At 41.3% G+C, this 26,525-nt stretch overlaps 1 protein-coding gene across 4 annotated transcripts in view; it reads right to left on the bottom strand.

Moving 5' to 3' along the window:
- The window catches only part of WWP2 (WW domain containing E3 ubiquitin protein ligase 2), a 143,115-nt gene that overhangs the window by 35,204 nt on the left and 81,386 nt on the right, over nucleotides 1-26,525 (bottom strand). For all 4 annotated transcript variants that reach the window (XM_072731606.1, XM_072731607.1, XM_072731603.1 and 1 more), the window contains 2 exons: nucleotides 18,835-18,962; nucleotides 6,878-7,088 (listed from right to left, as the gene is read on the bottom strand). In XM_072731606.1, coding sequence (XP_072587707.1) covers nucleotides 6,878-7,088; nucleotides 18,835-18,962 — 339 coding nt within the window. The remainder of the gene's footprint in view (nucleotides 1-6,877; nucleotides 7,089-18,834; nucleotides 18,963-26,525) is intronic.

The raw sequence follows: 26,525 nt of genomic DNA on the forward strand, positions 1-26,525 counted from the left end.
ATGTAAATATCCTTTAACTCAGGAGCTATGCTTCTAGGATGTATGCTGTCATACATGCATCAAAGATTTAGCCAGAAGTGCATCTATCACAGTATGTTATGGCTTGTTACACAAAAACTAGAAACAAACTAATTGCTCCCAAATGGAGGATTAGTAAAATATATTGTTCTTTTTTAATGGGTGTAACAGTCATTGAAAATAGCACAGATAATATTGTCTTGTTCAGTATTTACAATATATTGGGTGAAAAAGTAAATCAACAAATAACATGCACAATACAATCAAATTTTTGTTTAAAAATTATATAAAAACATTATTTTTCATTAAATTGAAAATGCCATCAATTGTATGATTTATCACTAAGAAAGAAAAAAATGCTGCCAACGAAGCTTATTAATTACATCTTGATTTTAAAGTTCAAATGTGAAATAACAGGCATATCAACAAAATGTGAAGAGTGTATATGTGTAAAATTTTTACATCAGTATAGGAAAGAATTTTAGACAAGACACAAATGGCACATGAAGAAGATGTGAAAAGAGGTTCAATCTCAATGCTAATCAAGGAAATTCAAATTAAAACCACAAAGAGACACCAATCATACCCATCAAAAGAGCCAAAAGGAAAAAAAAAAAATCTCACAATATTAAGTTTTAGCAGGAATCCTTATGTATGCTCATGGGAGTGTGAGTTTTGGTGAGCAATTTGATCATACCTACTAATATTGAAGATCTTCAACCCCTACAGTAAAGACGGTCCAGGTCCAGCACATGCCTTAAAGAAATACACATGCAGGGGTATCTGGGTGGCTCAGTTGATTAAGCGTCCGACTCTTGGTTTCCGCTCAGGTCATGATCTTAGAGTCCTGGGATCTAGCCCTGCATCTCAAGCTCTGAGCTCAGCGGGGAGTCTACTTGAGATTACCTCTCTCTCTTTGCCCTTCCCTCTATCCCTCTCACTGTAAAATAAATAAATAAAATCGTTTTTAAAAAAGAGAGACATGCAGACAAAAAGATATGCACAGAAAAACTTCACTGTAGCATGTTTATAACTGTGAGGAGATAATAATAGTAAAAATATAAAATATACAAACATTTACTAAGCTATTATTAAATATACAAATGAAAGGCATAATTATATATAAAAATAATTAAATATAAATGTTTATTAAAATAATATAATATAGATGCTTAACTACTTATATAAGTTTTTATATTTTATATATCTATATTTATTATAAATATAATAAATATAAATTTGAATTATACATAAAAATTTATCTATTCATACACTAGAATACCTTACAGCGGTTTAAATGAATATGCCAAGTTCCATGTATCTGTGTATACAGGGAATGGAATCAGGAAGCGGTTCACAGACACTTTCTACTGTATTTGTAATGTCTTCATCAAGAAGTTAAAAAAGGGGAAGTCCATAGCAAATACAGCATAATGCTAAAATTCGACAGAGCTGGGTGGTGAGCCCACAGGCATTTCTCATATTACTCTTCCATTCTTATAGGCATGCTCAAAACATTTTACAATAAAAAAATTAGTTTTAAAAGCACATACTGTAAGATGATCAAATTTTGGTAGAGATGTATTTACGTGTATGTATCTGTATATGTGGTCCTGGGCAAATTGCTTAAGGTTTCATCATTTGTAAAATGAGGATAAAAGCAGCTACCACACAGTGTTGTGAAGACTGCACCAAATAATCCAAGGGCAAAACTTAGCATCCCCTACACACTGTAAACACTGAACACATGTTAGCTATTACTAATGATCAGGGGAAAATATACACAATCTGGAAAGCACCAATGGTTAAATCTGGGTGTTTGTCTGTTACTGCTATTCTTCTTCACCATTTTCTTTTTCTACTTAAGAAGAATCTTTTTCGGGGGATCCCTGGGTGGCGCAGCGGTTTGGCGCCTGCCTTTGGCCCAGGGCGCGATCCTGGAGACCCGGGATCGAATCCCATATCAGGCTCCCAGTGCATGGAGCCTGCTTCTCCCTCTGCCTGTGTCTCTGCACCTCTCTCTCTCTCTGTGTGACTATCATAAATAAATAAAAATTTAAAAAAAAAAAAAAAAAAAAAAAAAAAAAAAAAGAAGAATCTTTTTCAATCTTAAATGCTACTCAGAAAATTGAAATCATTTATCTGGTCATTAACAAATATTTCTCACCCCAGCTCCCTCAGAGCCAGGTACTGTGCTAGGTGCTGGGGATACAAAGATGGATACAATAATCTCTGCTCTTGAGGAGTCTCAAGAAAGTGTAGTAAGAATGGAAACTCAAATTATACATACGTGTAGTAGTGTGAGAACGTCTCATGGACCAACCTTGGACGACGTAAGAATCTTTGGAAATAAGGTTTCATTCTGAGATGAGGGGGAGGAAGTCAGAAGCAAGTGCTGATATTCAGCATTACCTAAGCGGGTAATAGTCCTTGCATGGCCAAGAACTAAACCATATTCAGCAAAAAAGGCACAGAATCTCCCAGTATAATCCTTTAATCTGGTGCTACTCAAAGCATGGTCCACGGCCTAAACTGTTACTGTTTAGCAATTAGAAAAGTACAGAAGTTTCTAAGCATTAAGGAACTTTCATACCAATTTGGTGTTGCCACAGCATCTAAATACGTGATCAGTGGATAAGTAGAGAGCAAAAGTAAAGATTCCTAACAGATTGAAAATATGAAAATAAAACAAAAACAGGGGGAAAAAGAGGTCTAGTTCTTCACAGACAGTGTAAGAAGTACTGTTTTCAAACTCCTCGGGTAAGGATCTTTTGGCGAGTGCCAAAAATGAGTTTGGAATGAAATGCAATGGCAGCGGCTGGTTTATAACTTAGCAGAGAAGCTCCAAATTCCAACGTCTCTTAAAGCTCTATACAAACAAAATATCCAAGAACTCTTAGCAGACTGTCACCCTTGATAGCGTCTCAAGGAGCATGTGGGGCAAAGGGCCTCTGGAGCCCATCACTAGGTATACGGGTAGGGGAGATGGCAAATCCGAAAGATCTAGAAAACAGCCCTCCTCAATTAATTCTACTTTGAGGCAGGAAACAGACAGGCCAGCCAATGACTGCGGGAGAAAAAGGATGGTGTGAAATGGCAGTGCTGAGGTAAGTCGGCAGTCCAAACACAACGGCCTCCCTTATGTAAGAAACCACAGCCGGGCGCAGGCTGCCAGAGGCAAATAATGTGCCTCTGTGTGCGGCGGCCGGAGTGAGCTGCAGGGCCCAGGACGCACTTGGAGTTTACCTAAGCCGTGTACACACGGTCTGTTAATGAGCATTTGGTTCCCAAAGTGGGCTTGGGGCTGATAAAAAACAGATGCGGAGCCAACTGATCAAAGTGGCTTCACTCCCCACTGCCCGCTGCCTGGACCACTATCTCGCCATGTCCCCCCAGCCTTCCCGGCACCCCCTCCTTCCACGTACTTTTGCAACCTGAAAATGCCACACCCTTCCACTTGGCTTCTTTCGTGCTAATTAAATTTTAAAAGTGCAGGAGGCCAATGACTTTGGAGACAGGGAAAGAGAAAGGAGCCGAGGGGTGCTCTGTCTGTGGACTTATGCACCCCAGCCTTCCGTAGTCTTTGGTCCTTAAAACATACAGATGTGTGCAAACTCTTTAAGACCAGAGTCATGGGGCGCCGGGGTGGCTCAGTGGCAGAGCATCTGCCTTTGGCTCAGATCATGATCCTGGGGTCCCGGGATCGAGTCCCACATTGGGCTCCCCACAGAGAGCCTGCTTCTCCCTCGGCCTGTGTCTCGGTCTCTCTCTCTGTCTCCTATTAATAAATAAATAAAAATCTTTAAAAAAAAAAGTCGCAAATGCTGCATGTTTCAGAAAGGCAATGCAGCCACCAGGAAGATGGGCCCTTGGGATTCCCCAGGGAACCTTGGTCATCGCACAGTAGAGGAGACTGAAGGGGTTCAGAAGATAAAGTTGGGAAGAGACGGTCAGCTAGATGCCTTGATAAAGCAGTGCTGAGTGGCTCAGAAATGCCTTAGTCAAGAGGAGATATGCTCCGTGGGATCTCCCAGTGCACAAGGACCCAGGAGAGATGCATATTTGAACCCAAAGCCAATCAGCCCAGTGGATGACAGCTTTCTGCTCTTGCCTCGGGGAAGAAAATGCAATATTCCTGTCACAGTTGCTATCTGAGGTATCAAAGAAGCAGAACACATTCATCCAGGTGGAGAAAGAAAAAAAAAAAGCATTTAAATTTATTCACTACAAATACATCTGGGGGCCTACTTTGTGTCTCTCTGTCATCCTGAGATTTACAGCTCGGCAGGGCAGAGAGACGTGAAACAAGCAAATACGCATGTGAACAGAGTGTCACAGGAGGTAGGGCCGTTTGACCTGGTCTCCCAAGGATCAAGGCTTCCCAGAGGAAACGCTGATTGATTAATGGAAAAAATGGTGAGGAAGTTTTCGGCAAAAGCTAGCTGCATGGTGGAGGGTCCTAAGTCCAGAGAAAAGGTGGTACATCTGTCAGACTAACCTAACTCATTAAGGCTGGAGCTTAGAGAGCAAAGCAGAATCTTCCATGGAAGGCTTGAGGGTGAAGTGAGGTCATATCACGTGGGGCTTTTTAGGGCTTATTAAGGATTTGAGAAGTTATCCCTAAAGACAATGCACGGCCACAGCAGCATTCCAGGTGTGAAATGTCATGCTCAGAGTTGTATTTAAAAAGGTGAAACCTGGTCTCCTGACTCGTGAAGCCGGGTACCAGGAATAAGGGAATAACCCATCTTAATCAGATCTCCTGAACTTGCAAGTAAGCTAGTGTGTGACGGTAGGTCATTGAGGTGGCAAGGTCACTTCAGGGAGTATGTCCTCTGATTTGCCATCACACAGCAGCAAACTGAAAGCACGCCATCCTCATGCCACGCCGTCAGCAGTTCTGGTGGCGATCTCCAATCTCCAGGCCTTGAGACAGCGTGCAAAGTACTAAGCTCCCACCATCTTAGGGGTGGGCACCTTAGGGCCTTCAGATGGAACACTGGGTCTCAATACCCTTCTCTGAACCATCATACATGTTAGCAGTGCGCAGTGGCCTCCCCAGACCCGCACACGGATCTCGTAACATTCTAAACGCTCTGAGGAAAAGAGACTGTTCAGGCTCTACCTCGGCAAAGGGCTTCAGCCTCTGGCAAGGATGGGGGTGGGGAATCGGCTTCCCTGGGCTGCTCCATCTGCCAAACTTAGAATAAAGAGTGTTTTCAGGGCCTGGAGTCTTCCAGCTGCCTGGAAACAGGAAGAGCCCAATCCCAGAGAACAGTAACCCTCACACACACCCCACATAAAGACATGTTGAGCCATTAGCCCTAATTGCCTGTGACTGACACAGGAGCGAAGCCGGCCTTCCAGGCATTTGCTCAGCGGAAAGAAAACAAACAGCTCACAGGGGACACAGGCGGCCATTTTCTCTCCTTTCTGCCAAAATGATTTTGCTCTGTTACCCCCAAATCACAGCATACAGATCTGAAATTATAAACCAAACAAAGGTCCTTCTAGTACCCTTTACCACATACAAAAAGAGAACATAAATCTCCGTAGAAAAGAGTTGGATGCAAGCAATTGGTTATTAATCTTTTCGCAAAATCGAAAACTTCACAAAAACTTCTCAGTTACCTCTCATTACCCCATCTCTCCAGGTTCGAGGTATGAGGAACTACTTGTAATACTTTTCATCTATTCATCATACTTTATTAAAGTATATGTTAGGTAGTGGGCCAAATGCTAAGGATATGATACGTGCGTGGTAAAAATCACATCTGCCTTCAGATTTACGATTTTTGTTTTTAACAAGTGAGTTTTCTAAAGAGGCTTAAGAAGACAGCGCATATTATACATACATCAAGCAAGAGACCATGCACCCTTTCCTTTCCTTTATGAATAACAAAGGTTCAGAGGACCCACTCACACGCCACTACCACCACCATCAGCCAGACCAGTGACTCTGGTGATAGAGACACTGGTTTCCTTGGTACCAAACTTATAACCAGGATGGACTTCAGGACCACAACAGGATTGGCCCTAACTGTGACTGGTATTGGCCAAGATAAGACCTCAGTTCCCTTCCGTTGCAGTTCCTTCACAATCAATTCAAAAATATCATTCACCAGAAGGAACAGTCACCATTGGGTGAGTGCTTCCTAAATGCTCTTAACTTCCTAGGGAGGTGTGCATGATTATTAAGTCCCCCTTACAGAGACAGCAAGCCATTTGAGCAAAGTCACATAGGATCCAGGGGGGACTGGAAGCCAGATCTGTTTGATCCCCTGGCCCATGCTCTTAATCTCTATTCACTATACAGCCAAACTTCAACTCCCTTTTGGCTTAATGGGGCCATCTTCTTATCATCCAAGGTCTTTACCATCAGATTTAACTCTGAACTAAAGGATGGATGCCAAGAAAACTAGCAGTCCATGTTAACAGCAGCCCCTCTATTATGGGAGCAATATACAGTAATATTCAGAGCCTAATGTCCTCCATAGACTGTTAAGATAAAATTCAACAGAGAAAAGCAGTTTTCTGAGGAGGATCTAGACGAACACTCTCCAAAGACTAAGGAAGGCAAAATGAGCTCCTTGTTTCATAAAAGCCACACTCTCTTAGTCAAGTTGTTCGTTTCAAGTCATAGTATAAGGTAGCATTGATTCTGCCCCAGATGATTTAGATTCTTTTCAAGATTTATGTAGAACAAGCAGTTCTTCTACACCTCGCTCGCTCCTATGCACGCAGCCTCCCCAGAGACTACAGGCCACTGGGCAATAAATAACCGTGTTGTTTCTCTGCTGGTGAAGGAGCCTCAGATTTGAGTGGGGGAAGCGCTGCTGTGGGCCGGAAGGCTACTCACCCAGCAGGCAGAGCATCAAGGGCCTGGGCAGCCGCCGGGAGCTGCTGTGTGCCTGAAGTGCTGGGCTCCTCTCCTTCCGCCGGTGTGGCTGGAGCGGGGAGAGACACTGCAGTGGGGTTCGGGGTCACGCTCAACACTGCAGCAGGCGAGGATGTCACACCAACAACAGAGGGTTCTTCAGGATCAGTGGCTGCAGCAGGTTCATCAGTCACTGAAAAGAGAGAAATCATACTTGAGAGATCAACTCAGACTCGTGTTCACATTTGCTACATTTTTTCCCCTTAAAGTGGTAACACGGTACCTGCAATGTTACTGTGCGTGTATCCGGTGACAGCACAAAGTTTTACAAAACATAACTGGAAATTATAGCATGTCAGGAACGGCCTGCCTCTGCTCTCTGTCCCCCCTCCCCCCAAACTGAGAGATGGATCTGAAATAAATAGATTAAATATTACCTCTTTTGTATACCTTCATGAAATTTTTCTAAAGTATTATGATGACATGTATTACAATAAAAGAGTAGCAGGAAGGAAGAGGATGACAGGGAGGTACATTGGTGCTAAATGAAGCAAGGCCAATGCCACATCTATAGGGTCACATACTTTTCTTTAAACTTGTCATTTGTCTGCCGGGCATAAATAGCACCTTCCTTCAAAAAGCTCTCTATACACTAAGAAGCTAAAAACTTCCAACAATGTGCTTGCTCTTTGAAAGACTCAAGCTCAAAGTATGGAGCAAAGATTAATATCATAGATGAAAAAGATGGGCTCCAAAGATGAGGGACTTGTCTTCAAGGTAACAATAGACAAAAAGAAGTCAAATAAGCCTGTTCCGAGTCTCCTTCTTTCTCCATTTCTTTATTTCTTTGATGATCACTGGTATTCACAAGGACCCCAAGACAATGCAATATCTTCCCACTCAAAAAGAGATCAAACAAGGTTTTTGAGGAATTCTTTGAAAATGGGTAAGCCATATGCAGAGAATTTTTCTACATATGTGATTGCATATGTGTCACATTTAAACTAGAATTTTGTAGGAAAATCCCTTAGTTGTGATTTAGCCTCATCTTTCTAATTCAGAAATTCTTTTTGCAGTTTCAAATGTAACAAATGTACTATCTAGAGTCTTCTTAAATGCTTCTGACGATGAACTTGCTATGGAACCATTCCATCTTTGAGCAGATGTCCTGCCAGCAAGTTTTTTCTTACGTTAAGCAGAATTCCACTATCTGGTCCCAATCCCCACCCCCACACCATATACAGTAAGTATAGGCCACCCTGTTTCTCATTCACCTTCTCTTTTCTGGTAAGAAGTCCTGTTCTTGCTTTAATATTTTTAGGTCCTTCCCTTCTTATCACCTAGCTGCTCTCTTCTAGGTATCTTTTCTACTGCCTCTCCTCAATAATGACAGGAGGAACTGAATGTCATATATCAGATACCACCAGATCAGTGGAGTCAGATTTCCAATATAAGTGGTATTAGTTAACATGCACAGAACATCAATGTGTGCAAAGCATTTTGAATTATTTCATATAAGCCTCACACACAATCCTACACATTAGGTACAATTAATATCCCATTTTACAACTGTGGAAACTGAGGCTCAAAGAGGTCAAATAACCTGCTGAGGTCAAGGCGCACCTAATTCTCACCCATACTGCCTGCCTTCAGAGCCTGAACTACTCACTCACTGTGCTCTACTTCTCCCTCCTTGGACATGATCCTACTGTCTAACCTGAAACCGGTGGCCAGCTGAAACCAAAATTTCTTCACATGACCTGATGCCACCCACTCTTAAAAATTGGGAAAGAGGGACGCCTGGGTGGCTCAGCGGTTGAGTGTCAGCCTCCAGCTCAGGTCATGATCCCGGCGTCCTGGGATCGAGTCCCACATCAGGCTCTCTGCAGCAACTCTGCTTCTCCCTCTGCCTGTGTCTCTGACTCTCTGTATCTCTCATGAATAAATAAATAAAATCTTAAAAAAAAGAAAAAGAAAAAGAAATGGAAAAGAGCTTAGAGACTACCTGTGATCAATTCATTTGCTTTCTCCCCAGAGTATGAAATACTGTCTGCCACATCAACTAAATTAGTCGTTTAATAAGTAACTCCATCTTATGCAACTCGTGTTTCCCCCACACAAAGGCGAAATTTCATACTTCTATTCCTATTCTAGTTCAGCAGTTAGTAAAACACAAGAGATGGCAATTCTCTTTATGCAAATCTATAAATTTTATTTAATTCTAAAAAAAAAAAACCATCATGATATTTTTGAGAACTATATAAATTCATTCTAAAAGTTATAAGAAAAACTAGATAAGCTGAAGTGGCTCAATAGGTTAAGCTTCTAACTCTTGATTTTGGCTCAAGTCATGATCTCCGGGCGGTGGCACTGAGCCCTACAACGGCTCTAAGCTCAGCACAGTCTGCCTCTTTCTCTACCTTCCCCTCAGCCCCTCCCCTTGCTCTCTCTCTCTCCTTAAAATAAATAAAATGTTATTTTAAAAAAGGTGTAAGAAAAACTAAATACAGAAGAATAGCCATGAAAATTAAATGACACATATGACAAAGGTGGCATTTTAAACAAGTGCAGCAAAGAGATCATTCAGTACACAGTGCTGTGACAACTGGGTAGTACACTGGGGAAAAGAGTTATATCTACTTTATTCAGGACATGAAAATAAATTCCAGATGAATCAAAAATTTTGACATAAGAAATTAAACTAAAGAGGAACTAAAGAGAGAATATTTTTATCTCAAAGTAGAAAAAACTTTTTGAAGTATCACATAAAATCTAGAAGATATAAAAGATGGATGAATTCAACTACATTAGAAGCATTTTTTTTTTAAATGGAAAAAAAATCACAAGCAAAAGCAAAATAAAAAATCCCAAAAGCTGGGGAAAATTATTGCCAACTCATATTACAGCCCAACGTCTAATTTTTTTGATATGAAAAGAATCTCTACAAATCAATAAGAAAAAGACCAAAAATATGCACAGACACTTCAGAGTAAAGGAAATATAAATCACCCCTAAATTTATTAAAAGATACTCAATCTCAATTATGAGACAAGAAATGCAATTGAAGACTAGAATGAAGTACCATTTTTTAAACTATCAGATTGGTTAAAAAAAAAAAAAAAAAGAATATTCCGGGAAACCCAGGTGGCTCAGTCAATTAAGGGTCTGACTCTTGATTTTGCCTCAGGTCATGATCTCAGGGTTGTGAGATCAAGCCCTGCATGGAGCCTACTTAAGATTCTCTCTCTTCTTCTCCCTCTGCCCAATCCACCCATAAAAATTTTAATCACATACTGGTAAGAATATAAGAAAACCTGGCATTTTCATACATCACTGGCAGGAGTAGAAATTATTAAAATCTCTGTGGAGAACATCTGGCAATATAAAAAATTTAAATGCAGTAATAGAAAGGTGGTGGGGGAGATGGGGATGGGTGTGGAGAACAGAGGTAGGTAGGCCTGTAGATGAAATTAGAATAGCATGAACCAGTAATATTTAGAGCTGGGTGTAAGTTCATTATAATATTCTTTTGCTTTTATATATTCAATGTTTATGACACACACGGAGTTGTATACTTCTATCAGGAGGCACATATCATCTGGTTGTCACCCTTTTGCAACGTTAGCACTCACTGATTACTGCCTAAATCCATAAATTGTTTGGAGACTGCAAGACAGTCATATGCTAAATCTACTATGTCCTTGGCTTATCAACTCCTTGACTACCTTGAGGTTCAGTTTGCAAAGAAAACGTAGGAGAAATGCTTGGACCTTTCCTTTCACTTATTGGTTTTCAGAAAAATGAACTGACTTCCTCACATCCTCCAAAAATGAACAATGAAATTTTAGTATGTGTAAAAATAATTATAAGCTCTTGGATTTAAACATATTTAAAATATTTCAACCCATGGTGATTATTGGGGTTTTTTTTTATACTAAAATTGTCCCTACCTCTGGTTTTGGTTGACAAGGGAAGGAAGTGGCAAAGTTCTTCAAGTTTGCTTCAAATTCTATGCCAAAATTTCTAAGATAATTATTAAGTGGGAAAGTGTGGAACAGCATATACATTGTCCTACCGTGTGTGTGTGTTTTCAAATATACATGCATATTGCTTGTATAGACAAAGAATATCTCTGAAAGAATCATAAGAAACCAACAGTGACTGCCTCTGGGGAGGAAAGTGGAGGCCCGAGGGCTGGAACAGGAAGGAGACTTTCTTTGCACTGTTTGAGCTTTTATACTTTTAAAATTCTCATGATATACATGTACTCCCTACAAAAAATAATTATTATGAAATTGTTGACCAGGAAAAGAACAAAAGCAGAGAGCCTAATTTTCCATGGCATGCCAATGGAAAAAGACCCTCCAATCAATGCTATTTGAACCTGACTCTCCACACAGAAGCAAATCTAGAGCCCTTCATTCACCACAGGAGCTCATCTGTTTTGGAGCTTTGTGCTACACTTTGATTTGGAAATTAGAGTATGAAAGCTGGATATCCTTGCACTGACAAGCTTTCTGTGTCCGTGCTTGTATTCTATTCTCAAAAAGTGTATGTATGTGTGTATACACATTCTTAGAACATGAGAGCTTGAATGAGAACCTCAGAGATAAATCCACCCTATCACAGCTTATTGTCTGAAGAAACTGAAGTTCAGATGATTACATTACTGGCTGACAGTCACATTGGTAACCCAGTGACAGAGCACCATGATCAAGCCATCATGTGGCTTCAGGTACAGAAAACAACTGGATTGACAAAAACAAGGAGACAAGGAGTTACAGTTTACTCATGTCTTCAAGAACAACTATATTTTACATTATAGCTCTATTCAATATGAAGAGCCAATGCTCTCTATTAACCCTAATTGTCTGATGGAGACAACTGAGCTCACCGCGAAGACTGCACCCCTTCCCTAGACCAAGGGCAAATTTGTTTCCTTCATTTTTCACTATTTGCACTCCATCGCCAGTGTCCTTGCCTACACCTCTCTGCTTGCTGTAGCCCCACTCTCTGGAGACCCTGTCCATGACTTCAGCCAGACTGATCCTCTCTGTGGATCCCACACCTGTGGTCTTGACTACTCAACCACACAGCCCCTTTGATGTCTGCTGGGTTAGTACCTAGTTGACAGTGTCTTCAACAATTTTCTTTTAAATAGATTACAGAGCAGAGACCTTATTTTATAAATCTTTACACCATCCACCATCCATGGTCCTTAGCAAAATGGCATTTGACAAATATTTTTTCAATACTTGTTCAATAAACCTAATAATCTAGTGAAAGAAATCTGAAACAAAAACACCTGACACTTGTGTAACACTATCAATTGCAAAGCAGTTTCTTTTCATTTTTATTTTGGAATAATTTTAAGCTTAAAGAAAAGTTGCAGGGATGCCTGGGTGGCTCAGCAGTTGAGCGTCTACCTTTGGCTCAGGGAGTGATCCCGGGATCTGGGATGGAGTCCCCCATCGGGCTCCCTGTGTGGAGCCTGCTTCTCCCTCTGCCTGTGTCTTTCATGAATAAATAAATAAAATATTTTTTTTAAAAAAGTTGCAAAGATAGCAGAAAGATAGTAATATTAAGGGAAAGTGAGTCAAGGGCATACTATCTTATATAAGCATACCACAACTGTCAAAGCTAAAAAAGGGAACACCAGTACATTACTATTAACCAAACTTCAGAACTTTATTTGGATTCACCAGCTTCTCCACTAATGTCCTTTTTCTGTTCCCAGATCCAATCCAGGAACCTACATTGCCTTTAGCAAATTTATTTTCATTAGTTCATTTATCTGCCCAATAGCTCCGTAAGGAAAATACTATCCCCATTCTATTTAAGATAAAACTGAAGCTCAAAGAGCTTCCATCCAAACAAGTGCCATGCAGTTAGCAAACAGCAAAATCAGTACTCAAATCCAGGATACCATGAAGTAAAAGTAATGGTGGAGGGAGGGGAGAAGAAATGAAGATGGCTTAAATGGATTTCCTTTGTGGGAAGAAAAGCTGGGTACCAAGATGACATGGTAAATGGGGTAAGTAGGTAAAATGGTAGTTGAATGGCCTCTGGTTTCTGCAACAAGGAGTATTTCACAAGGTTCCCTCTGTGATGTTGTTAAACATTCTAAGTTTATGAATCAGATATTCATTTAGGGCTAAGACACACTCTAGTCACAGCCAAAAAAAAGATCAGGATTTGTAAATTCTTGTTCTTAATCCTGGACTCGTTTCCAGCTCACTACATGTTCCAAGATCTTCAGGTGTATGTGGTGTAGTGCAGGCTCTTGGTACATACACAGGGCTTTTCAGGCCCCACACTCAGGCGCAGCAAAGGCAACTGCCAAGGACAGAAACTTTTTAAACTGAAGATCAGCCTGTAACATACAATGCACAGCAAAGCAGTCACTGTATCTCATCCATAAGACAAAAGCAATGGATTTCCAAGGCAACTAACTGCTCAGTTCTTCACAAGAGGAACCAAAACTAGAAAAATCTTTCATAATTAGCATGGCATAGAGTCGGTGAGGCTTATATATAAAGAAAAACAACTAAACTAAATGAAAAAGAAAAATTAGATGGAAAACAAGAAGAAAAACTTAGAGACAGGCAAAGCCACACCATGGGAAAGTTCAGTCCTTCTTTGACCAATAGATACACTCACCCCACTTCCATTTATGTTCCAACATGCTTCTAGGAACCCAAAGACTGAAATTAGTTTTGAAAATGTATAAACTGCCAAAGAATATCAGGGAGAAAAAGTAATAGGGCAGAAGGAGCCCTTCAAGACATTAGAAAAACACACTACCACGTGTCAATAATCAAAATCACATGGGAATGGCCCCAAACTGGAAATAAAAAAATGAAATAAGTAAAGAGTCCAGAAATAAATTCTCACTGCATAGGAAGAACATGGTAAGTGATAAACACTAAGTAAAACCATCAGTGAGAAAAAAATTAGTATTTCTGGAGTAATAGGACCCCAATATAAAGAAAAATTAAATTTAGACTCAGACTTCATTATGTTTATATATGTATTTAGATATACTACTGTACATTCCATTACAAAAATTATTTTGTGACACCATGAAAAACAAAAGGTAAAACAATAAAGTATTTACTCCAGCCACAGCCAAGAGGGAATTTTTTCCACTACCAAAGCAAAAAGTAAAACTACACACATTTTTTTTTTTTAATGCTCAGGCACAATTATTTTTAAATTTTCTACCCCCTTTTCTATAAAAGCCACAGAGAATGAGACAAAATGTAGAATAATATAGGAGGGAAACTTAAAATCATAAATTTAACAGATAAAATTTATACCTAAGTACTTTGTATACATTAAGATGGCTATTACCAAAAAACAAACAAAAAAAAAAAACAGAAAACAAGTGTTGGCAAGGATTTGGAAAAACCAGAACACTCATTCACTGCTAGAGGAAATGTAAAATGGTACAACTGCCAGGGAAAATAGTTTGGGGGTTCCTCAAAAAGTTCCACAGAATTACCAGACATACACCCCACCAACTGTACTCCTAGGTTTATAGACAAAAGAATTGAAAGCCGGGACTCAGATAGATGTACACCCACGTTCACAACAGCATTATTCAATATTATTCACAATAGCCAAAAGATGGGCGTGATCCATATGGTCCACCAACAGATGAATGGATAAATAAAACGTGTTATACACACGCAGTGGAACATTATTCAGCCTTACAAGGGAATGAAATCTGATACATGCTACAACATGGATGAATCCTGAAAGCATGCTAAGTGAAATAAGCCAGAGACAAAAGGACAAATTATTCCACTTATAAGAGGTACCTAGAATACGCAAATTCTTAGAGACAGGAGAATAGGGAGAAAGACAATCATTATATGGTTTCACTTATACGGGGAATATAAAAAAAAAGAGAAAGGGATTATAGGGGAAAGGAGGGAAAATGAGTGGGAAAAATCAGAGAGGGTGACCGAACATGAGAAACTCCTAACTCTGGGAAACAAACAAGGGATAGTGGAAGGGGAGGTGGGCAGGGGGTTGGGGTGACTAGGTGATGGGCATTGAGGGGGGTACTTGGCGGGATGAGCACTGGGTGTTATGCTATATGTTGGCAAATCAAACTCCAATAAAAAAATATACATATAAAAAATATGAACACCAAAAAAAAAAAAAGAGAGAGACAGGAGAGTAGAGGAATAGAGGTTACCAAGGGTTGGTGCTGTGCTGGAGGATGGATGGAGAGGAGGAAGTTCTTGTTTAAAGTGTGTAGAGTTTCAGTTTGAGAAGATGAGAAAGTTCTGGATGTGTGTAGTGGTAGTGATAGGTATACAACATTGAAACTAAATTACACACTTCAAATGGTTTAATGGTTATGTATATTTTGCCACAATTAAAAAAAAACAACTGTACTAGAATATATAAATCTCTAAATCTCCAAATCTTAAAAAAAAAAAATCAAATGCTATTAAAAAAATCACACAAGAGGAAAGAAACAGTCAAATGAGAAACTAAATCGCTGAAAACGTGCAGTTAGGTTCAACAATGATGTGGCACCTAATAGCTGTTAGCAAAACAAGAAACCAGTATTTACACAGTTTCAGGAAAAAACAAACCTCATATACCACCTTATGGAAATTTTGTGCTGCTTTGGAATGTATGATTCCAATCCCTTTGGAAGGCAATCTGGTAATATACATTTGATCTCATTTTTTAAGTCATATCCTTTGATTCAAGAACTTTATGCAAGGGGGCGCCTGAGTGGCTCAGTGGTTAAGCAACTGCCTTTGGCTCAGGTCATGATCCCAGGATTGAGTCCTGCATCAGGCTCTCCACAGGGAGCCTGCTTCTCCCTCTGCCTGTGTCGCTGCCTCTCTCTGTGTGTCTTTCATGAATAAATAAGTAAAATCTTAAAATTTAAAAAAAAAAAAAACTTTTATGCAAGAAGAAGCAAAGCTGTGTACAAAGACATTAGCATTAAGATTTTGTTTTATAATAGGAAAATACAAAAGAATTAAAGAATAAATGAATTCTGACATATTAACTGTGAAGCAGTATGAGGTCACTAAAAAAAGTAAACAAGACACAGATAGCATAGAAGCGTGTATAAAAAATAATGGAATAAAAAAAACCCTCACATCCATGCTACATGACTATGATTGTATGAAATTATTCATAAAGACAAAAGCTAACTTTGAGGGTCTCAGGCACTCTATGTATCTTCTATAACTTATTCCTTATAACAACTTTATGAGATATATACTTCTGTCCTAATTTTATTAAAGAAAAAACTTAAGACCCAGAGAGTCATTGGGCCTTAAACACATATTGTATGTGTGTGGGGGTGGGGGGTGGTGGTCAGAATCTGACCATGACCAGTGTGACTCCAGACTATATGCGCATGGAAATCACATTTAAGAGAGGAGTAAGAGATGTAATTTTCTTGGATAAAGTTTTCAATAAAAAGTTAGAAAGTAAATCACGGCACACAAGTCTCAATGAAGTGCTATACTGTTTGCCTACTTCTCGATTGCACCACTTCTAAAACTTAGTAATATTACATTTATACAGACAGGCTGCCATTCACTTTCGTTTTATAAAAATGGATTCTTTACAGTTGTGACAACATGAAAAAACCACCTGGAAGTCGGCTCTGTTTTTGCCCTAAATGTCTTTTTCATGCATAACTGCAGAGCATAGCCAAAAAGGCTTGCTAAATAAATCTTGTATGTCTGTGGAAATATTTCCTGGAGGCACAGCTCGCTACCACCACCATTTTGGAACTGGTCCTCACGGCTCTAAGAGCCGCGTATTGAAAGATGAAGATGTCCCCACTCACATCCTTCTTGTCTCCCTTCTTGTCTTGCACTGCCAAAGAGTACGGCTTCCCTGCAAAGGGAAGGTAAGATTTTTGTACCCCTTGGATAGACATGAAAGAGCCTACAAAGTCCAGGCTGGCTGGAAGGCAAAGGTGAACCGTCATCACAGCAGAGAGCAGAGAGACGAGACGGAGGCCAAGGCCTCGGTATTTTAACAGGCAGAAATCCCTAAAATGCAACGATTGTCCTTCACAAATGGGTTCTGGGAACAGTCTGGGCACTCAGATACACCACTATAAAACATTCCCAATGCAGTTTGGGGTTAGAGACATTTGGCTTTCCGAAGACATGGCTGGCACCTGCCTCGTCTGCTGAAACATAATGTTCCTGGAGATAAGGACAATACGCGAAGGTACCTAAAAATAAACGGGGGGAAACACAGATCTGGTCCAGTATCCAGTCGGAGTGACTCAAAGACCATCACCATATAAAGTCAATTTACCAATAGTTTTTATAAGAAAAGCAGGCATGGCTGAAGGAAACCAGTATCAAGTGACGTAGCACCCTACAAAACAAAGTAGTTTGGTGGCCTGGCCATGGCCTCTAGAAGCAAGTGGTTCTAAAAAACCAGTTCCTCTCCCCGTTTGTAAATGCTAGCCCTCCTCGACAAGTGAGCTCTTTTTCTAAGAGAAGCATGTTTACCGGTGCTCATGGAGCTGTATAGGGTTTTCGTAACACAGTCCAGAACCCCCACCTCACCGCCCCTGGAAGCCGGGCCTCCCATGGCTGCTCCACCTGGACGTTCCAGGGCACGGATATGGTGGTTGGCACAGGAGCACCAGGCACGCTGAGATGGAAGCTGCTTGTACTCCTCATCTCCAGCTCATCCTCGTCCTCAGGCTCAGGGTGAGCTAGCTAACTCAAGTCCTGCAGGCAGGTCCCAAACTCCAGGGACAATGTCCGGTCACCACACACGAGCCCAGAAGGACATGCCACTCTACCCTGCAGTCCATTGTACCTAATGGTCTAACTACACTGTAACTATAAGGGGGCTCTGCAACCCTCAGACGGTGCTGCCAGAGAACTGAAAGCCACTAGAAAGTAACCTCACTTGATTTTTTTCTACTCAGTACGTTCGTCTCACAAAGGGCAGTAACAAGACCATGGAAATGCTCTGTGAAGAATGAATGCGGCTCCAGATCTCCCATCTTCACACCACACCTCGGCTACCACAAGCATCTGCAGAGCTATTCCATGTTTACTGATGTAAACATCTGCATTTCCCCCATCTACAATTTACTGAAGCAAACATCCAAGTCCTTTCCCAACTCCTTCAAATTAAGACAAATTACCAAATGGCTGCCAGCCACTCAAGATATGACAATCTTCAATATGTTTAGAAAAGTGAACCTTTTTTTTTTCCTTTTTCATTCGACACTGTCCTGACGAGACAGAAGGAAAGCATGACAAAAACTGGTTTGTTTTCAAAGAGGTCCTTCCCTTCCCACTTACAGAGAAGCAGAACCAAGGGCAGAAAAGTTCTCTGGATATGGAAGGGCTACGTATTCTCAAATGGGACAAATACTCCCACTGGAACAACCATGGAACGTGCCCCCCCACAGACCCTCCCAACTCCCCACCCTCCCAAAGCCACCTGACCCTGGCTCTGCCCCTAGTCAGCATCCCAACCGACCCAACAGTGCTGCCATCTTCTCAAACTCAGCTCTGAGCAATAATACTTAGTCTTCTTTCTCCCTAGTCTGATCATTTCCCTAAATGAAGGAAATAAAAAAATATGTCATATACAAATAAGACAGCCCCCTTCCCCCAGTACCGACAAGAAATGAATTTTAAAAACCAATACTTTTTATTTTTGTGCAAAGCAATATTTTAGAAGAGTACAGTCATATGGAGAATGATCTTGGCTGAACAGAACATGCCAGAGACAAAAGAAGATGGGCCAGTGGAAAGGTTGATGGATCCAAGTTGATGGATCCAAGTTCATTTTAGTATTAGAGTCTCCTCTTGCCCACCCTACATTCTGGCAGCTGGCAGAGTCCTGACTCCATATGAGCCTAGAAGCCACTGCTTTAGTCCAGCCTGGTATTTTGTGCTGTCACTCACCTGTGCCATTGGCCAAGCCACTGTGGGTTGGGTTCTTAACGGGCTGGCGGTGCCGGTTGCTAGTACCGGGGCTTTGCTCACCGGCTGCTGTGGTTGTTCTGGCTGAACCACCTGAATGTCTGTGCGTCCTGGAAATTCAAAATATAAAGTAGACAGATATAAGTCACTGTGAAAAAGAAAGAGGGATGTCCCATCTAAGTCACTGTATTCCCTCTCTCACTATTTATTGGAAATAAGACTTTAAATAGCCCCTCTAGTCTTTGAGTCCACAGAAGCTGGCTCTAAACAGAGACTCAGGTAAGCCTCCTTCTTGGTAACAGCCCAGAAGGCAACATTGGGTAAACTTTTCCACTTGAAGTAAACACATCCAGAGTGAATTGCCCCCACATCTGAAATAACTGGCAAAATATCCTGTGACCATCACATTATTTTTATTGGGCTCAAATGTAATAAATAAACAAGAATCACTGGACAGGCTACAGATGACATAATTCTCCCATTAGGTAAAAAGAGCTCAAAACTCATCCAAATCCATTTTCTCTATAGCTAGAAACATATTACCCTTGGGAAAAGAAGTCAAGGGGCATTAGACAACTCCAGCCAATGTGTTGACATGTTTTATCTAGAAAAGGTGACTTGATGGTCCATTCAAATAAATGAGGAACAAAGCACAAAGGGATCTACATCACAGAAAATGGCGGGATCTATAGGAGCAGAGAATCTACCTGACAACTTCAGAGAACAGTAGGCAGTATGCATTCTCACAGTCCTTAGTAGCCTGACTTCATTCACTCAGTGCAAATGTCTAACCCTCCTTGCCCTCAGTCCAGCCATTTTGTCAAAGGAGATTATTCTCCTACTTAGTCATTAACTATTAGTTTTCAAGTGGGAGTATTTAAATATTATCCAGGAAAGAAAACAACACCTCTGTCTAGGCAGAGAAACAGAGGTCACAAACAATCTGTACCATGTACATGGGGCAACGAGAAAGACTATCAAAAGGAATAACAATAACAATAGAAGTATAGAACATGCACTGAGCCAGAACGCTACGTAACAGATATCCATGGCATTTTATGCACTTTATGTGTTTTATCTCATTTAACATGGTAACCCTAGAAAGAGCTTACTGTTACTATGCCTATTTTATTTTTCCTTATCTAAAGAAAAAAAGAAAATAAGCAGTGGAGCAAGCCTCAAATCCACGCAATCTAAGATCAAGAGTCCATGTTCTTTGGTTGGAGACTGGGCGTGGGTAGCCTGGACTGGAACTGAATCCCTTTCCAGGCTATTCTTTTCACTGGGCACACGACCGATGGTGAGATGAAGAGCCCTAATGGAAAAAGGCCTCCCGCTGGGCTACAAGGCTCCATATCAACCAGAACACCTCTGCTTGTGAGACTCTCTTATCCAGTATGTTGGGACAAGCCCACAATACAACAAACTCGAAGGTTCCTAGGGGAACAAGAAGTGCCCCCACCAACTACCTTCACCAGCACAAGAAACAGACTTTTTCCAACAAGATGGGCATAAGCCAAAATATTAATAGTGATTATCTCTGACTTTTGTGAATATGAATTCCCTTAGCTTTTCCTTTTGTGCTCTTCTAGAGTTTTCTAATTTTCTTTCCTGAACTTGTATACTTTCGAGTAAGGAAAAAACACAATTTTTTAAGGAGGAAAACAATTTTTTTTAGAGCACAACTATAAGAAAGGAAGGAAGGTAGGAAGGAAAGAAGAAACCTAGCAAACTGTGGAGCTCTTCATACCTAAAGACTGCATGGCAGTTAAAAATGGATACAGAGGGCACAAGTGAGCTATGGAAATACAGATTTAATTTGGACTCTCTTTTTCCATCTTATTTTTCCCTGAGCTAATTTCATAAATCAAAAGCTGTCAACCACACCTCAGTCAAGAAAAATATTTCAAAGTCCCCACTTCATGGGAAGAAATGTTAGTATTGAGCATTTTACCACAACTCCTCATCAAAAGCAGAATGAGTCCAGATTAGTTCCAAAGGGAAAGACAGTCCTCAAACACTAGTGAATGTGTGTGTACGTGTTGAGGGCCGAGAGCTTGACAGAGATAAAATTGGTTAATAAAAGGTTTATTTCAGCCAAAAATACCCTTAAAAGGACAAAGAAGCCTCTCTGATTTGGTACACACAACCCACAGCCGAGGGCTGTATCACTCAAGAAGCAGCAGGCTGTGTGGGCAGCATAGAAAAGGCGACACTGGTGTACACACACACACACACACACACACACACACTCCCCAACAAGCCCATGATCACTTCCAGTCGAAGGCTTCTTATCCTCCGAAGAGCAGCTGGACTTGACAACAGGGTGGGCCCCATTAACTCTCCTGGCTCCTCCCTCCCTTCCCCGAAAGGGCATGTGGGCAGAGTTGAGAGAGAATACTTTCAGAAATGTTTAACCACTAATGATAGCAGCTTGCCCTGAATGATGGGCTGCAGCAGGGCTGGGATTAGCCTGTAAACCAGGGGCAGCTGGGACCACTTGGCATGAATTGCTGCCTCCCTGGCCGCAGCCCACGGCCACCTCCACCCTCCCCCCAACACACACACACACACACACACACACACACACACACACACACCCCAGATTCTTCCCTTGCCCTAAATCGGGACTTTCCACCTTTTTTCACCTTGAATTACTTTTAAAATAAGACACTCAGAAAGAAGAGAAGGCCTCAACAGTTGAGGAAAATCTTGTCTTCACCAGTTTCCCCTCTTGGAGGACTCACTCAACCCTTACAAGATGGGATTGTGTCGTGATTAAAAGCTGGCCCAAATGCTGAAACCACACACCAAAATCCAAAATAGTATCAAGACAAAAAGCGAGACGATGGGGTGGAGATGAGCTGGGCTCCACCACAGGCAGCCTGGCTTCGGCTCTGCCAGTGACTTCAACTTTGGCCTGATCCCGCCACCATGTTGAGGGTGGGGATGGGCAGTGGCGGTGGGAGCATGGGTGGATTATGTTGCCCCTGGGGCAGTGAGAAGAAGATGGAACAGCAAAATTCCACAACGGATTCAAGTTATCTAGTTACAGAGATTCAGCTCTCCTTACAGCATGCCCCTCTCAGAATGCTGGGGTGATCATCTTTATTTAAGTTCCTCTCTCAGAACCTGAGGCCTCCATAAGAAATCCAGTCAAGGCCAGGGCCCTGGAATTCTCTCTCCACACTCCCAGAAGCAGATCTGCTGCATGTGAAATCCCCCAGACAGGGCTCTGGGCTAGTCCCTTAGCATTCAAGCTTTGCCATTCACAGAGGTGGCCTCAGTCCTCAGCTGTACTCTGACAGCTTGGTTGCTTTGGGACATCTTGTGTCACACTTCACGAAAGCCACTGAATAGCATTCGATCATTTTCTAATCACTAAGTCCTGTTTCAGGGCTATTTCAGGGCTAGCAACAAAACAGAAAGGGTCCCTGGCGCTTCCAGGTTGGTAAACACATGGAGATGTAGGTAGAGTACCATGCCTAGAGAGGGCACAGGAGCACTCCACCTTTTCCCCATACCTCACCTTATGTATCTCTTCCATCTGGCTGCTAATTCATATCCTTTATCATACCCTTTTAAAAAGTAGTAAACGTTAAAAAACAAAAACAGAAAGAGTCCCTGACCTCCAGAAGTTTACATCTTCATGGAAATGCAGTGATCTGTAATCTTGCTCAGACACAAACCTGCACCACACTCTACAATGCCGACATGTGAGAGCCACTTGACCAATGAGTGAGCCTGCTGACAACCTGGCACCGTCTCTCCAGCGCAGCTTTGTTGGCCATCATCACATATGCAATAATTCATGTGCAGTAAACAAAACTCTGTTTCTTTGGTTAAAAAAGAGGCTAGCCCTAGCATTGGTAACATAAGTGAAAATAAAATGAACGTCCAAAAAACCAATGGCTCACAAGCCAGAACAAAAAATTTTTTGCCAAATTAAAAGTGGAATTCAAAATTTGATAGTGGCTCAGAATTTGAGATTAAAAAGTCTATCATAGTCTTCATGTGGAAATTGATTTTTAAAAGCAGTTGGTAGCTTCATCAAAATTCAAAATTCTTGCTCTTCCAAAGACACTGTCAAGAAAACAAAAAGGCAATCCAGAGACTGGGGGAAAATATTTGCAAAATAAGATATCTGATAAAGAACTGAGATACAGAAAATATAAAGAACTCTCAAAACTCAGTAACAACGAATCAATATAAAAAGTAATCAAAAGATTTTAACAAACATTTCACCAGAGACGATCCAGAAATGGCAAATAAGCACAGGAAAGGGGTTCAACCTCATTAGTCAGTAGAGAAATATGAATTAAAATCACAATGACAGGGGGCACCTGGGTGGCTCAGTGGTTAAGTGTTGGCCTTTGGCTCAGGTCGTGACCCCAGGGTCCTGGGATGGAGTCCCACATGGGGCTCCCCATAGGGAGTCTGCTTCTCCCTCTCCCAGTCTCTGCCTCTCTGTGTCTCTCAAGAATAAATAAAATATTTTTTAAAAATCACAATGGCATACTATCACATGCCTGTTAGAATGGACACAGTAAAAACAGACAAAAGAAGCAAAGGCAGGGAGTACTGAGGAGGATGGACACAAAGCACCTGAAACTCTAGAACACTGCTGGAGGGACTGCAACGTGGTACAGCCACTTTAGAAAGCAGTTAGAAAAAGAAAAGAAATGAAAACGGTTTGGCAGTTTCTCATAAAGTTAAATATGCACGTAGCATACAAATCAGCAATCCTACTCCTAGGTTTTTCACCCAAAAGAAAGGAAAACACGTGTTTCCATAACCTGTAGGCAAATGTTTATAGTGACTTTGTTCATAATTTCCAAAACTGTAAACAACCCAAAGTCCTTCAACTAGTGAACGAATGGACAGACTATGGTACATCCATACAAGGGAATAGTATTCAGCAAATAAAAGCAAACAAACTAATACATGCAACAACACAGATTCATCTCAAATGCGCTACGCTGACCATAAAGACCTGAAACTATAGTGTTTCATTCCAGTTTTATAAAATTGAGGAAAAAGCAAGGCAAATGTATGGAAAGAAAACAGATCAGTGTTCACCAGGGGCTGGAGGTAGAAGGAGAGGGTGCCTACAAAGAGGCACAAAGGAAATTTTCAGGGAGATAAAACTGTGTGTATCTTCTGAGTATGGCAGTAGTTACCGGACTGCATGCTATTGTGTCAAGACCCACAGAACTATACATGGCAAAGGATGAATTTTACTGTACAAAAATTACTAATTTTTAAAAATCAATTTGTATATTTCAGACACTGCAAAAGCAGTTCATCACATGAGAAAAAATAAAAGTGAGAAAGTTTTAAAAGACAAGTAACTTGTGGGAAGATGCTCGAAAAAAAAAAACACAGAAAACAAGAATCTTGATAAGAATGTACTTGAGGTGATATTCAAGACTCTCCAAACACTCTGTATTAATAAATGAGAGGATTCTTCAAAGGCCAGGAACACATTTCTCCCCAGTGTCGAGAATTTCTAGCTGACTGGACACTGGGTGCGGGGCATAACTTTCTATCCTGGTAAAAAGAGGCCTGGGATACAAAAGGGAGATTCTCGGACCTCAGATTCAGGCCCCTTAGTATTTGAGCTCAGCACATGAGAAGTTTCAGGTATAACAACTAACAGTGAGTTTTCCTCCATTTACAAAAACAAATCAATAACTGACACAGAGATTAAAATCACCTAATATACTTATAACCTTTCACACATTCCAATTCAGGAAACTGATATTTGCCTGATGACTTGACCCAAGAGGGTGGCTGTCCTGCCCCTCCTCCAAGGCCTCTTACTGGGCATTGTCTTTTAATAGCAGCATGGAAACAAAACTGAGTGAGGCTGGGCCAGTTTCCAGTAAGACAGAACCAGCAAAAAAACAGGCACTTAAAATAGAAGCACTGAAAGAAAAAAAGCCGGAGCGGGGTGGGGGGAGATTGGGAATTGGCGATGGGAAAAGAAACAGTTTCCATCATTCAGAAAGGAATCGATAAGCAAACCTGCTCCCACCTACACCCTCAATTCTTCCTCTCCATTCAAATGTGGATTCAGGGAAACAAAAAAATAAGGGAGGGATAAAAAAGAGAGGTGAAAAGGAAAGGTGCAATTAAGAGTTAAAAATGGGACCATTCTAGTCATTCCAAGGGTAATTTATAGCTCCATTCCACACCCTACCTCTAGGTTGCCAGCCTCAGAAATGACAGGAAAGGTAAAAATAAAACTGCTGCCAAGTCCATTCTACATTTCGGAAAGACAACTGATTTACGTTTGCCCAACCTGGAGTACAGAGCAATCCTCTCAACAGCGGCAGCTTTGGGAGACTACAAGACTCAGTTTACCGAACATACACTACATTTTGATTCATCTAACCTGATCCCATGTTGTAGGTCGAGAATACTAGAAAAGAATGCACAAACACCTTCCCACACATGAAAGGGAGTTGAAGTTCAGGGGAAGTATTAATTCACTTGTCATTCTACCCAGCTGCTGCAGCAGTGGATACCTGATATGTCCCATGGCCTGAGATGGCACAAGGGCACAAGATGCTCCTGTGGTAGGCACTGTGGGCCTCCAGCTTCCCCCGACACAGGAGGAAGCTGTATGGGCAGACCTTGAAAGGGAGGCAGAGCCCCACCTTGAACAGGTTAAGCCAGAAGGGCGTCTCCACCTTCTTCCTCCTGAAATCATCTCTTGTTCGAGCATCCCTTGCACTACAGCCTCAGACCAACAAGGACTATAGGGGACCCTGAGGTACTGGGGTCAGTAGTACATTCGGCAGTTATTTCTGTGTTCTGACCCGGCAAGTCACAAAGGCAGAAATCCAGCTCCAAAAAGAGTATAGTATGTTCCTTGGACAGTCCTCAGAGTACCTCCCTGAAGTGCTCCTGGTCATAATCCACAGCCTTTGCTGATCTATTCGCTTGGCATACGCTTTTCTGGATGCCCAATCCAAATCCTGATCTATATGCCTCCTCTCCCAGGCTATAGTAAATTCCTTTGCATTCTCTCACAAAGCATTCTAATTTTTCCCTTTGAGGCACTTCTACTTGCAATTATGTATTTGTTTGCGTGTTTATTTGTTTGATGTCTATCTTCAATAAGGAACCTGTCCATGAGGGCAGGTACCATGTCTCTTTTGGGACTCTTTGCATAACCAGCACCCAGCATGTGCCTGGCCCCACAAGAAGGCATATAAACTTTTTTGCTGAATGAATAAAAGCAGCAGGCTGTCGAGTTCAAAAGCACTCTTGGACCTGTAATATCTAGTACCGCCTATATTCTTTGCAGTCCAGTCACTCATCACCTCCTCATCTCCCGCCATCCCTTTAGAGAATGGAATCTATGCCCGGGGATGGAATCCAGAGTCTAAGAGGTAATTGAGAAGCATCAGAACTACCGCCTTCCCGAAAGACCAGCTCCAAGCATCATGTGAAAACATTTTCTAATATCAGGGTCTAGACATAAAAATCATTTCACTAGACTCATGCCCACACACATATACTAAAATTGTGAGACAATCTCCAAATCCAACCAAGTTTTATTTGGTGTGGGTTTTTGTTTGTTCTTGCTGTAATTTTCAAGCACACTCTTAACAGGTAAAGAGTAGGCGAGTGACAAGACGTGAGACTCTAGAGACACCTTCTGC

Source organism: Vulpes vulpes, chromosome 12, assembly GCF_048418805.1.
Source record: "Vulpes vulpes isolate BD-2025 chromosome 12, VulVul3, whole genome shotgun sequence".
Classification (NCBI taxonomy): Eukaryota; Metazoa; Chordata; class Mammalia; order Carnivora; family Canidae; genus Vulpes; species Vulpes vulpes.